The 15,141-nt window shown below is 42.9% G+C and overlaps 1 protein-coding gene across 4 annotated transcripts in view; it reads right to left on the bottom strand.

Moving 5' to 3' along the window:
* Positions 1–15,141, bottom strand: part of TTC21B (tetratricopeptide repeat domain 21B) — a 222,897-nt gene that overhangs the window by 78,293 nt on the left and 129,463 nt on the right. For all 4 annotated transcript variants that reach the window (XR_004539464.1, XR_004539465.1, XR_004539466.1 and 1 more), the window contains 2 exons: positions 6,962–7,150; positions 1,985–2,095 (listed from right to left, as the gene is read on the bottom strand). Coding sequence is in view for 1 of the 4 variants with exons in the window: in XM_033944656.1 (XP_033800547.1) it covers positions 1,985–2,095; positions 6,962–7,150 (300 nt within the window). In the remaining 3 variants the exon portion in view is untranslated. The remainder of the gene's footprint in view (positions 1–1,984; positions 2,096–6,961; positions 7,151–15,141) is intronic.

Genomic DNA, 15,141 nt, shown 5'->3' with positions numbered 1-15,141 from the left:
TGTAGTACATTGCTACTTGATTGTCTGTGTGAAGGAGGAGGACTTGAGGGCAGAGAAGATGATGGAAGGCCTTGAGGTCATAATACATTGCTCTGAGCTCCAGGAAATTGATGTGAAATTTCCGCTCTCTGGCGGTCCAGAGACCCTGGGTCTGAAGATGTGTGCTCAGACTGGACTGGCACCGGGAGAGACAGTATCGATGTGGGCACAATTTGGGTCGGCACCAGCATTTGGAAATTCTTACCCAGTTCCTCCCTAAGAAAATTGTCAATTTTTTGCTTAAGGGTAAGCAACGGTACCGCTGGCTTTTTCGCCGATACCTTTGGTGTGGCTCTATGCTCTGGTGATGAGGAAGCCCATGATGAGGCACTCACCGATATCGGAGCGGAGTGCTTTTTTGGCTTGTTCAAGGTCGGCAGGACTTGGCTCACTGCTACTTCGAACTGAGGCCCAGATGGAGTGGGGGAAGACTGCAACACCAAAGTTGTTTCTGTCGGTGTCGACTTGGATGGCGCTGTTGACATCGGTAATGATGTCAAGTCACCTTCCATTGTGACGCCGAAGAGAAGTCGCTGTTGAATGAGGCGGTTCTTCAAAGTTCTTTTTTGTAGAGAAGAACAGCGGGAATAAGTCTCCGGATGGTGCTCAGGCTGGAGACACCAGCGATGTGCGTCAGTCATGGAACTGGGCAAGCACAATGTCCACAATTAAAAACCCGTCTGCAGGCGGAAAATTGAAGGAAAAATGGCCCCGGCAAGATCAAAATCGGAGGCCAAGGTGGATGAACAGGCCCCGCCGGGCCAAACCCGCAAGAGGGAAAAAATGAAAATGTTTTTTTTTTTACACATGGCAAAAGAAATAAAGAAAAAATGACTGAAGCAGTCAAAGAAATCAAGAGCGGGAAGGCAACGAGAAAAAAATTTAAACGGCCGTTGAAAACGCATCTTCTTAGCTCCGCGGAAACTAAGAAACTGAGGGACCGCGCGCCTTTGTCGGGTGGGAAGGCACTCGCGCATGCGTGGTGCGGGCTATCGTGAACTTTCTAAAGACTTAAAGTGGCGAAGCACTTTTAAAGTGGTCCGTACCGGGGCTCCGTTGGTGACATCTCCCATCAGTGAGAATATGCTGCCTGCTTGTCCTGGGATAAAATACAGATACTGTACTATATAATAAATAAAAAAGGACCTTCCAGCACTAAAGCAGAATCATCTTGCATATATTTTCAATTTGTCCAAGATGACTTACCAGAAGTTTTAATGTTGGGAGATACATTTTACTTAAAGATGATATGAACATCTGCTGTATTTCTACATTTAAGTGCACCTCTGTTATGAGCTTTAAGCATTATCCTAGCTTTTCTTGTAAAATTAGGGACATTTTATAATACAAGAGCTAACATTTGTGCACCCATTACATGCATAAATGTTTAAAATAGTGGCTTTTCCAGGTGTGTGTGTGAACACATACATGTATAAATGCCAAATTCTGTAAATACCCATTTAATTTACACATGAATATTTGTAATGATGGCATACACATGGGTGGAGCTTGGGCCAGTAAGTTACATGTTTGTCTGCAGACTTAGTTACTAACAAATTCAGCAGCTCTATGGCTGGCATAAGTGCTCTCACCTAAATTTTATGCATGTTTACACTAGTATTCTAAAAAGGTAAGTAGGTGTTTGCCTTTCTTTACAGAACAGATTCCTACCACATGTCCTCTAGGTCCCTAATTATTCATAATAACTAGCAGCAAAGGTAATGAAGACGGGTGGTGAGGCAAACAGTAATGTAGCAACCAAAGCAAATCCTCACTCATCAAGGGTAAATCTTCCAAAATTTTCACCGATAAATTTCTTCTCTTTCATAAATCCACACAGACAACTGTAGTAGTAGTAATTCTTAGTCATAGACTAACTAAAAATACGCTACTTGATTTTGCTCAGGCAGTTCATCTGATTCCCTAGAAAGACATGCTCACTGACCATTGTTGCTGCTTCATTGTCTTGGTCATTCTTTAATAACAATGTGCATTGATGCTGGCACGCATCTGTGTCATCCTGTCCAAGATATAGCTGTGCAAGCTCCAGCATTACCTATGATTGAAGAATTAATAGACAAGACATTGGGTATTAAAATCTATGAGACTAATGCTGGGTTTTCATAGCATGTAAAGCCAAAATTTTCAGTCAACTCTAAACTCTGTGAATCACTAGGCAATTCCCTGTCTCTGGAGAGCTCACAATCTAATTTTTATTTATTTATTTTATTTATTTTAAAACTTCTTTCCCACATAAAACCTAGGCGGATTACAAAATAAAACACACATAATAAAATCAGCAAAAAACATCCAGACTGCTTGTCACAAAAATTCCATATCACATATTCAACAGAAAAATGCCTGTGCAAACAAGGAAAAAATAGGTTCTTATCTTGCTAATCTTTTTTCTTGTAACCAGAACTGGTAGTCTTGACCATCGGGTTTTAACCCCAACTAGTTGCGAGGGTTGTAGAAAGCCCACTGATTGTTTTCATGTTCCACCTCGGGATGAGCTCCTCCTCCTCAGTCAGTATCAAAGCTTTTAGCGAGTCCTAGAGTGCAAACAGAAGATAGAGGGGTGCGGGGAAACTCCCAGAAACTACATAAGTCTGTTCTTCTCTAAATACAAACATTAAAAAACAATGCTTTTAAAACCAGTACTAAACGAAACAAAGAAGGTGGTAATAAAAGGAACCACCTACCTGTAACTCTTAAGAGTGAATTCTTTATTCATTTCTGACCCTACCGGGCAGGCGATAGAAACAAGATATCTGAGTAAGCAAGCATGTCTGAAATAGAAAGCAGGCTAGTATATATTAGACATGGCGGGCATCAAGACTACCAGTCCAGGTTACAAGAAAGAAGATTAGCAAGGTAAGAACCTAATCTTTCCTTCTTGTGCAACAGGACTGGTAGTCTTGACCATTAGGATGTATCAGAGCAATCTCCGGTTCCTAGGGTGGGACAGATGAGCCTGCTGCCAGCAAGGAGGACCCAAAAGCAATGTCCAGCCCAACTGCCATATCTACTCTGTAAAACTTAGTGGAGATTGGACAAAGTGGCCATCCTGCAAATCTCTGCAGGTGAGACTGATTTAGACTCTGCCCAAGATGAGGTGATGCTGAGAATGGAGTGCACCTTCACTGACACTGGAGACTGCTTTCCACTTCCAACGTAGGCGGAAGATATGGCCATCCTGATCCACCTGGATATGGTTACTTTAGACGCTGGCCTCCCCCGACGTGCTGCATTCTTAAGCAAGAAGAAGTGATCAGATAGCTGGAACTCATTGGTCACCACCCAGTAGCGAATCAAAATTTGCACAGATCTAGAACTTTCAACACTATCTGTTTTCTCAGTAGCTGTGAAAGCTGGGAGCTGCACCTCATAGTTCATATAAAAACTGGACATAACTTTTGGTAGGAAGGAAGGGACTGTACGAATTGATATGCTAGCTTCTGAGATGTGAGGAAAGTGTTCACTGCAGGACAGAGCCTGCAGCTCCGACACCCTTCTTGCTGACATCACAGCCAAAGAAAACTGTCGGATCAATCGGGGACGTCTCCTCCAAAGATTCATATGGGGCCATCGCAAGTGCCCGCATGACCAGATTAAGGTTACAAGATGGAAAAAGTTGTTGCACTGGAGGGTAAAGACGCAAGGCTCCCTTCAGAAATCTGGATGCATCTAGAATAGATGCTAAAGTTTGCTTGTTGAACTCTGAAACAGGAAAATCCAGCTATCTGAACTTTGAGATCCAACCCCCAGGCCCTTCTTCAGATCTTCCTGCAGAAAGTCAAGTACCATCGAAACAGGTATGGTCACTGGGTCCGAGCAATTTTGCTCACACAAGGACCTGAAACACTTCCAGGCCTTTGTGTAGACTGCTAATGTGGACTGCTTCTTAGCCCTCAGGAGTGTGGCAATAACCTCAGGTGAATAGCCTTTAACCTCTAAGGCTTCAGCCTCAAGAGCCATGCCATAAGACCAAAGCACTCCAGGGCGATGGGACCCTTTGAGAAAAGATTTGGATGACAAGGAAGCCTGAGAGCCACGTCCCTCTGCAGATGTACTAAGTTTGCATACCACAGCCGCTTCAGCCAATCTGGAATTACCAGGATCACTTGACCTGGGTCCGTTCTAACCCACCGAAGTATCCTGCCTATCACTGGCCGTGTGTGTGTGTGTGTGTGTGTGTGTGTGTAGGGGGGGGGGGATGACACAGACAGGTACTCCTCCGCAGGCCAAGCCTGGACTAGAGTATCCAGTCCAGCACTTCCGGGCTCATACCTTCGGCTGAAGAAATGAGCCACCTATTTTTGGATACTGAGGCCATGAGGTTGAACATCAGACACCCCAAGTGCCTGACTATGCCATCAAAGACCCTTCAAGAGAGAGATTACTCCCTGGGATCCAAAGTCTGCCGACATAGGAAGTCCACCTGTACATTCTCCACCCTGGCTATGTGAGCCGTCAAGATGGCCTAGAGATGGGCTTCTGTCTATCAGAAAAGCGGGTAAGCTTCCAAGCTAAGTGATGCACTCCTAGTGCCTCCTTGCCTGTTGATGTAGGCTACTGCAGTCACATTGTCTGAGAAGACTCGGACTGCCCTTCCTTCTAGGATGCTGCCGAGAGCTCGCAGAGCTAACTGTATCACTCTAACCGTATCCAAGCAATTGATCAACCACTTCCTCTGATGTGGACCATCGCCCTTATAGTGGGCATCCATCAAAATGAGCTCCCCAGAAGAATAGGCTGGCATCCTTTGTCAGGACTGTCCACTGGGAGATGCATAGCAGCATTCCTGTGTTCAAGGACTGTCTCTCTAGCCACCAGTCCAGGCTGCTCCATGCCTTGTCTGAACACAACTAAGGAGACCACCTTAAGAGGAGTGACTCCTGAAGAGGGTGCAAGCATGCTCTTGCCCAGGGAACAACATCTATTGTGGTTGCCATGGATCCCTGTAGTTGAAGATACTGCCAAGCTGTGAGGGCCTGCAGGCTGTGAATTTCCCAAATTTGCCTTAAGAGCTTCATTTTGCATGCTTCCAGGAGAAAGACCCTGTTCTGTGCCATCTCTAAATGGATTCCCAGGTATTCCAGAGACTGAATCCTTAAGTTGACTATCTATCCCAACTTCTTTAGGAGCTGGACCACTTGCTCAACTGCTGTAATTCTTTCGTCCCTCGAAGGTGCTCTTATGAGCCAATCATCCAAGTAAGGATGCATCTGAATTCCAGCCTTGAAGAGGTGCTCATCCAAAACAACCATCACCATCTACCTGTATGTGGCTGCACATTGCTGGAGATGCCAAGTGTGCTTTCACCGGTTCCTGCCAGAATTTCTGGCCCCCCAAATTCTTCAACTGAGCACTTAAGCCACCAGAAGCAGAAGGGGAGGAGAAGCCCGAAGCTCCCGCCCCCCACCCTCATGCGCCAAGCGGCACATGGAACAATGACCTCCTTCATATAGGCATCTGTTGTAGATCTGACATGCATCCGAAGTATCTCCACCTGAGGAGTCCATTCGCTGTATTTTTTGCTCCATAAGACGCATTTTTTCCACCCAAAAGTGGGTAGAAATCTCAGTGTGTCTTATGAAGCGAAGATGCAAAATTTGTATCCCTCGTACAGCTGCAAAACAAACCCCCGCACACCAGAATGGCCAATCAGGGACTTCCTGAGGTACTCACTACGGAAGTCCCTGATTGGCTGAGGCGCCTTAGGCCCTTCCCAAGGGAGGAGCCCGAGGCGCATGAGCCAATCAGGGCCTTAGGCCCCACGCATCACATGATGCACTGGGGTGGGGCCTAAGGCCTCAGACACGTCATGGGAGGCATTGGAGCATGAGGGATTGAGCACCCCTCCTATTCCATTAAAGGTATGGGGAGGGGGGTGGGGTGCGGAAAGGAGGGGGCATTCGGTGGGTGGCAGGAGGGAGTTGGTATGCCTCCTGCTGTTTGTTTTTTGGTTGGTGGGTGGTTGGGGAGACATTTGTGCAGGAGGGATTGCGCACCCCTCCTTCTCCGTTAAAGGTACAGAGAGGGGGGGTAGGGAGGGGACTGGGAATTGGGAGGAGGCATCTGGTGGGTAGCAGGAGGGAGTTGGCATCCCTCCTGCTGTTTGATTTTTGTTTGTGGGTGGGTGGGGAGACATTTGTGCAGGAGGGATTGAGCACCCCTCCTGTTCCGTTAAAGGTACGGGGAGGGGGTGGGTGGGGAGGGGACCGGGAATAGGGAGGGAGTAGGGGAGGGGACCGGGAATAGGGAGGGGGCATCCGGTGGGTGGCAGGAGGGAGTTGGCATCCCTCCTGTTGCTTGTTTTTTGGTTTGTGGGTGGGTGGGGATGGAGGCATTGGAGCAGGAAGGATTGAGCACCTTTCCTGCTTTGCAGAAAAGGACATGAGAGTCGGGGCAGAGAGCAGGAGATCGGGGCTGAGCAGGGTTTTTGCATAAGCGACTGGTCCTCACCAGTCCCTTGTTTTTGGATCAGCCAGTCAGTCAGTGTGTCAGGAAAAAATTAGTGAATCGCGTCCTTCCTGCTTTGCATGCCTTTGCATGCACGAATCAGAATCGGGTCGGAGGCGAAATCGGGTCGCAAAGGGCTCGCAAACCGATCTGTTTGCTTAGTGAATCTAGCCTTAGTTCCATCACTGCACTAATGCCCTAAATCCAGTTAGTAGGTGTTACCACAGAACAATGACTTTGACTGCCTCCCTCCAAAAGCTGTGAATACTATTTCTGCAACATTCTCCATCCCAACTGACCCAAGAAAATAGAAGATCTGGGTTGAGAATTGAGTCCAGGTCACTATACCTAGAACTGCTACCTCTATTACCATACTTTATTAGTGGTTTTATTATTTGCCTTCATGTGCCTCAGAGCATTTATGTGAGAAATACTAAATAAAATACTTATTTCCTACCTTGTTATCAGTTTCACAATAAACAAGTGCCTCTTTGTAAAATTGTATTGCTTTCTCATAGTCTTTGCGGTTTGTGAAATGCTTTGCAATCTCTGCACAAATTTCAGCAGCCAACTGCTTCTGTCCAGGAAGTGCATCAGGCTGTTCCATTTGAGCCCGCTTTAGTACTCTAGCTTGCAGGTCTCGAGCCTTGAATAAATTAAAGAGAATAAGGAGAAAGAAAGGATACAAAGGATAAATTTTAAAGAAAAACACATTTATCGCTAGTTTTTACTGCATTTGCAAATGTAATACAGTTTCACAGAATACAGCACCTTATTTTCAAATGCATGTTCATTATTATATGTTCATTTTATAAGCCACATCCTGATATATACTTATTTTTGTTGGATTAATCTGGTAAGTACTGTGTAGGAAAAACATACTTTAGAAAGAAATATCCAAAGTCATTTTGGCAGAAAAAAAGAGCATTTTATCCATGAAAATGAGCTCTCTGAATGTTACCCACTCTCAGTGTAGCTAAATAACATGCATAATTTTATCCATGCAATTTAGAGGTGCCCCTAAAGGTAAGGTTAGCTTGGAGGAAGCAAAAATGAATGTAATATTGACTTTTCAAAACGGTAGGGCCCTTTTACTAAAATGCAGTAGTTTGGCACTTACCACTGTTTTCAAACTTGTGCTGCAAATGTATATGTTACTGTAGATTATATTATATCATGAAAAATCAATAGCAAGAATCTTATTATTGGTGAGCAATCCAATTGTGACAAATAAGTTATGCAAAAAGAAAAACGTGGCTATCAAAAACACTATATAACGTTCTATCTCAAAGAGAAAAAAACCATCCACAAAAAATAAGCACTTATTTTAGAAGGTCTGTCAAGCATGGGTGGCCAATATTTCACAGTCTATTGCATAGCTTCTTGACAGGGGACCACCTGTTTCGCCACAGAACGGGCTACCTCAGGGGAAAATTCTTTCAATCTTCCATTTGCATTCTATCTTTAAACAGGAACCCCCACGAATTTTGAAAAACCGTGAATATGATTTTACGCCTGTCAAAAGGCAGGAGAGCTATGAGAGGGCAACTGGGGCGCCGGCGGATGCAGAAAATCACTCGCGGTATGCTCCGACCGCCTCTTCCTGTTACTAAAGTCAGGCTACACCAATCAGGAGCTGCTTTGTCAGCATGTCAAAGCAGCTCCTGATTGGTGTAGCCATGACTTTGGTACAAGGAAGTGGTGGTCGGAGCATACCGCGAATTACAGAGTCCACGATTTGCGAACTGCAAATTCGCGGGGGTTTATTGTATATGCAATGATAACCTCATACTTCACGCATTTTATATTATAGAGCTTCTGCCTCTTCTCTCCTCTTGGTTATTCCCTCTTATGTTCCTAGAGTTGTATTTCCTTTGACTTGTATCTCGCCTTGAACCTTTTCAGGTATAGAGCGACTCATAAATACTAGATTAGATTAGTTTTTTTCAGCACCTATGATGACAGTGGCTCGTTTTGCACTTTCCTAGTGCTGCTGAGCCAAAAGATTGAGGTTTATTTTTCTCCACTTGTCTTTGTGAATATAATTGTTTTTGTTTTATGTGACTGCATTTGAAAATCCTGGCAAAAACTTGAAACAGTGTGTATTTTTTGTACCTTTGACACTGTAAATACAGTGTAAATACATACTCTGAAGCTGGACTGCATTTAATGCACTGCAACCACATTACAAGCCTGAGTTGGTAAGAACATAAGAATAGCCATACTGGGTCACATCAATGGTCCATCTAGCCCAGTATTCTGCTTCTAACAGTGGCCAATTCAAGTCAAAAGTATCTGGCAGAAACTCAAATAGTAGCAAAGTTCCATGCTAGTACTGATCCCAGAGCAAGCAATGGCTTCCCCATGTCTGTCTCAACAGCAGACTATATATTTTTCCTCGAGGAAATTGTCCAAACCATTTTCAGTATCCACATCATCTAGCAATGTGTTCCTGAGCTTAACTATTCTGAGTGAAAAAATATTTCCTCTTATTGATTTTAAAAGTATTTCCCTGTAACTTCATTGAGTGTCCTCTAGTCTTTGTAATTTTTGATCGAGTAAAAAGTCAATCCACTTATACTCAATCTACACCACTCAGGATTCTGTAGACTTCAATCATATCTCCCCTCAGCCATCTCTTTTCCAAGCTAAAGAACCCTAACCTTTTTAGTCTTTCCTCATACAAGAGGAATGCCATCTCTTTTATTATCTTGGTCACTCTTCTTTCAACTGTTTCTAGTTCCGCTATTTCTTTTTTGAGATAAGTCAACCAGAACTAAACGCAATACTTGAAGTGAGGTCACACCATGAAACGATACAGAGGCATTATAACATTCTTAGTCTTGTTTATCATCCCTTTTCTAATAATTCCTAGCATCGTTTGCTTTTTTGGCTGCCACTGGACATTGGGCGGAAGGTTTCAGTGTATTGTCTATAATGACATCAAGATCTTTTTCTTGGGTGCTGACCCCCAAGGTGGACCCCACCATCTGTTAACTATGGTTTGGGTTATTCTTCCCAATGTACATCACTTTGCATTTGTACACATTAAATTTCATCTGATATTTGGATATCCAGTCTTCCAATTTCCTAGGGTCTGCCTACAAATTTTTCACAGTCTATATGTCTTTCAACAACTTTGAAGGTTTAGTGTGATCTGCAAATTTAATCACGTTACTCGTCATTCCAATTTCCAGATCATTTATAAATAAGTTAAGGGGAAACGATCTGTGAAGGAAGCAGTGGGGCAGTTAGATGATCATGGAATAAAGGAAGTACTAAAGGAGGACAAAGCCATCGCCGACAAACTGAACACATTTTTTGCATCTGTATTTACTGAAGAGGAAATGAAGACGGGAAACTGACAGGGTCGACGGTCAGTCTAGAAGAGGTATGCAGACAGATTGATAGGCTTAAAAACAATAAATCCCCGGGACCGGTAATCAAGGAACTGAAAGGGGTTATAGCTGAACTGCTTCAACTAATAGCCAATCTGTCGATCAAATCAGGAAAGATTCCGGAAGACTGGAAAGTGGTGAATGTTTACGTCGATCTTCAAGAAACGTTTGAGGGGAGATCTGGAAAACTACAGACCGGTGAGTCTGACCTCAGTACCGGAAAGATGGTAGAGGTGCTGATAAAGGATCGTATCATCGATCACCTTGATGGACACAAACTGATGAGGACCAGCCAGCAAGGCTTCAGCAAAGGAAGATCTTGCTTGACAAACTTACTGCACTTCTTCGAGGGAGTAAATAGACAGATAGACAAGGGTGACCCAGTTGACATCGTATATCTAGATTTTCAGAAGGCGTTCAACAAGGTCCCACATGAACGTCTACTTCGGAAAAATTGCGAGCCATGGAATCAAGGGTGATATACTCATGTGGATTAAAAACTGGTTGGCAGAGAGGAAACAGAGTGGGGGTAAATGGACAATACTCAGACTGGAAAAGCGTCACGAGTGGAGTACCGCAGGGTTCGGTGCTCAGGCCTGTGCTCTTTAACATATTTATAAATGACCTAGAAATTGGCACGACGAGTGAGGTGATTAAATTTGCGGACGATACAAAGTTATTCAGAGTAGTGAGGACACAGAAGGATTGCGAAGACCTACAACAAGACATAACCACACTCGAGAAATGGACCGCAAAATGGCAAATGAGGTTCAAAGTGGCTAAGTGCAAGGTGATGCATGTTGGTAACAAAAATCATATGCACGAATATAGGATGTCCGGTGCTATACTTGGAGAGAGCCCCCAGGAAAGAGACTTGGGAGTACTTGTAGACAAGTCAATGAAACCGTCTGCACAATATGCGGCAGTGGCAAAAAGGGCAAACAGAATGCTAAGAATGATTAAGAAGGTGATTACAAACAGATCTGAGAAGGTTATCATGCTGTTGTACTGGGCCTTGGTACACCCCCACCTGGAATACTGCATCCAACACTGGTCACCGTATATGAAAAATGACATAGTACTACTCGAAAGGGTTAAGAGAAGAGTGACTAAAATGGTTAAGGGACTGGGGGAGTTGCCATACAATGAGAGGCTAGAAAAACTGGGCCTCTTCTCCCTTGAAAAGAGGACACTGAGAGGGGACATGATCGAAACAGTCAAGATATTGAAGGGAATTGACTTATTAGAGAAAGAGGGATTGTTCACCCTCTCCAAAGTGAAGAGAACGAAAGGGCACTCGCTAAAATTAAAAGGGGATAGATTATGTACAAATGTAAGGAAGTTCTTCTTCACTCAGAGAGTGGTAGAAATCTGGAACGCTCTTCCAGAGACTGTTATAGGGGAAAGCACCCTTCAGGGATTCATGAAAAGGTTAGATAAGTTCCTGCTGGACCAGAACATACATAGGTAAGGCTAGACTCAAACAGGGCACTAGTCTTTGACCTAAGGGCCACCGTGTGAGCGGACTGCTGGGCACGATGGAGCACTGGTCTGACCCAGCAGCAGCAAATCTTATTTCTTATGTTAAATAGCACCGGTCCCAGTATAGATCCCTGCAGCACTCCACTATTTATCCTCCTCCATTGAGAAAAATGGCCATTTAACCCTACCCTCTGTTTTCTGTCCGATAAGCAATTCTTAATCCATATCCCATGACTCCTTAATTTTCTCAGAAACGTCTCATGGGGAACTTTGTTAAAAGCTTTCTGAAAATCTAGATATATTACATCAACCGGTTCACCTTTATCCACATGTTTATTCACACCTTCAAGAAGTCAAGCAAATTGGTGAGGACCTCCCTTGGCTGAAGAGATGATGTACAAAATGCCAAGTCTTTAATCAATAAGTAAATCGTTTGTATCCAAAGAAAATGGTCCATATATTACTGAAGTTCTGTTGGATTTTTTTGCTTGTGCTTGCCACACAACTAGCAACAGCATACTATTCTACTGGACTGCTTGAGGTGGTGGTAAGTTCAGCTGTGCTATCAGCACTCATGACAGCTAGTGCATGTGTTAGCTATCACAGCTGGTCACACCTCTGCCTGCCCATCATACCCTGGTTCTGCCCACTCTTGCATTAGACAGGAATTTAACAACTGCTATCCTTTTAGCACAGTAGGCAGTAGCGCATCTACCACATGGTAAGCCCCATGTTAAGCTGCTTAATTCAGTTCAGTAAAAGGGCCCCTATGTATTTTTGCCTTTTTACCAGTACAAATTACCTGCAGAAAAAGTAGGCTCAAATGTCTACTTGTTCTTTTTCCTTGGATAATAATGTAAGCATTATTACTCATGTAATTTCACTTTGATAATTGGTATATATCTTCTAGGTAAAACATACCCACAACTTTTGCACTGGCACAGGCAGTTTTGATTATTAGGACAGTACACTTGTAAAAGATTCTAAAAAGTCCAATCAACTGGAGATGATTCAAATGATTGGAATCATCATTTCTCAAGAAGCTTTCAAGAGCAATTATATTTTTAAATGACACAGCCTTTGCTATTTATAAAGATAACAAGTAATCCTTTAAATTATTTGCAGAAATAGAATAAAACTATGCCGGGGGGGTGGGGGGCAACGAGGGCCAGAATCCAGTCGGGTTTTTATGATTTCCCCAATGAATATGCATGAGATTCACTTGCATACAAAAGGAGGCAGTTCATGCAAATAGATCTCATGAATATTCATTGGGGACATCCTGAAATCCCGACTGGATTCTGGCCTTCGTTGCCCACCCCTACTCTACTCTGTTTGGAAGGGTGTGTGGTGTCCTATTCAAAGTATCCTCTGGATGAGTGAGAAACTGATATTGCTTGAAATTTTGAAGGAGTGAATCAACATTGGATTTCAGCTAAAACATTTTTATTTTTGTAATATTTTAATTTTTCCTAATGCAGACATTGGATGCTAAAATATGGCCATTTGAAGATTTCAGTTTGAATATATTCCCTGTTGAACTGGTTCATGCATGGCTCTTGGATTTAAGTATTTTCTTCTTAGATTTTAATCTTAAGTAAATCTTTAAGTAAATCTTTAAGTAAAATGAATGATTTTGTAAAGGTTTCTATAATTTTAAGACAAAGTAGCCTTTTTAGTTATTTTGTACTCTGGAATTCTAGGCCAAGTTAAAGCACAAGCTCTTTGTAACAGGGTTGATATAAGAATATCTGCCACCCTAAATGGGTTCAGAATTTGGTATTTCCCTCCAACCTCTGATTCGCACTACCACTTCCCATGCAGTCATCTGCATACTTCATAATCATTTGAAATATCATCTAATCTGAATGAGCAGGTCGAGGCAGTGTACAAAACCAATAAAATCATCATATCAGAAAAGAACACCACTTAAAACAAGACAAAGGCAAACACACAAAACAAAATAAATTTTAACCATAAATCTGTGTTCTAGGCAGCTGATTGCTGAGGTCTGTTGACTAAAAGCCTGGATAAAAAAAATGTGTCAAACAAAACTTAAAATATTTTTTAAATGACATCTTACCACTTATCCAGGAACAATACTTTTTAGGTAAGCCAATATGTAACAATATTCATATTCACCACAGTGGCCTTGTTCCTTCAGCATTTAAGAGAATGCTATTATTACTGCCAGTACCATACACTGACAGTAATAAAGGCAATGATGCTATGCTATTTTGGAGGACATGGGAAACAAAGTATTTGAAATGTAAAATTTGTAAAATAGTAAATTTTTTAAAATCTGTAATAAGAAAACCTCATTAATGTGTTTCTAAAATTTTGTGTATTTAAAGAGGCTGAAAACCTATAAAAGGGCATAATCAAAACATATGTCTAAGTTCAATTTGGGCATATGTCACTAAACGCCTAAAGTCGGCAGTGGGAAAATGCCCATCTTCAAAAATATGTCCAAAATATTTTTTTTTTAAAATTGTCTATCTGGACGTCCAGGCTATTGTTTGTCCAGACCACCAGGACATCTATCTTTATACAATATTTTCGACCAAAATTTCATCCAAGTCCCAAACGCCCAGAACAAGACCATTTGGACATGGGAGGGGCCAATCTTGCAATGGACTGGCCACCCAGACATGGTAACAGAGCAGTGGGGCATCTTAGAGGGCACTGCTGTGAACTCCACAAAAAGGGTGGCTGATAAACATTTCACCAGAACTCCCTTATAGGTTATGGTGAGCCCCCCCCCAAAAATCCACTATACCCACCTGTCTACAACCCCAATAGCCCTTATTGCTGCAGGTGGCACCTATATGGCAGCAGAGTAGGGTTGGGGGAGGGTTAGTGGGCATACATGTACATGTTCCACCATAAATGTAGTGGTTAGAGTGTCTTATGGGCCTGGGTCCTCCTCTCTATGGTTCACTAGCCCACCCCCCAGGCTATTTAAGATACCTGTGTGCAGCTCTACTAGGTTTTCCTAAACCAAGTGCTAATGTTCTGGAGACAGATAAGTACTTTTTTATTCTGATCTTTGTGGGTGTATGAGGGGATCAGTGAACACTGAGGGAGTATGTAGGGGTCTTTACTTTGTCTCTTCAGTGGTTATCTGGTCACTTCGGATACCTTTTTGGCACTTATACCTGCTTTTATATCGTCTAACTCAGAACGTCTAAGTTTTGTCCAGGAAGTCTAGTAAAACATTCAATTATTTCTGCAGGATGACTAAGTCTAAGTTGGCCCCCATCCTGCCTTAACCACTCCTCCAGACAGGGCTGTGGAGTCGGAGTCGGAGTGGAGGAGTCGGAGGAAATTTTGGTTACCTGGAGTCGGAGTCAGAAGTACAAAAAACTGAGGAGTCGGAGTCGGAACATTTATCTACCGACTCCACAGCCCGCCTCCACACCCCTTTTAGCTCTGGGGGCACAGCGGGATTCAGAGGAATAAAAAGTCCTGCGACATGTCCAGAAAATCATTGGCATTTGGACGACCTGTCTTTTAGGTCGTCCACTTGGGCAGGTTTTTAGATGTGTTTAAGTTTTGATTATGAGCCCCATAATGTATACAGCGCTGCATACATCTAGTAGTGCTATAGAAATAGTATAATAATTTTTTTTTAATGATATATTTTTATTAAATTTTTCAAAATTAAACAACTGAAAAGTAGCCAAGTCACAAAAGAGCACACCATATAGCTAATCACAGAAAAAAACTCCCAAGTGAAGTGACCACCTTCTAATCC

Source organism: Geotrypetes seraphini, chromosome 5 (genome assembly GCF_902459505.1).
Source record: "Geotrypetes seraphini chromosome 5, aGeoSer1.1, whole genome shotgun sequence".
Taxonomy (NCBI): Eukaryota; Metazoa; Chordata; class Amphibia; order Gymnophiona; family Dermophiidae; genus Geotrypetes; species Geotrypetes seraphini.
The sequence above is the reverse complement of the archived record's forward strand: the minus strand, read 5'-3'. Positions and strand labels throughout refer to the sequence as shown.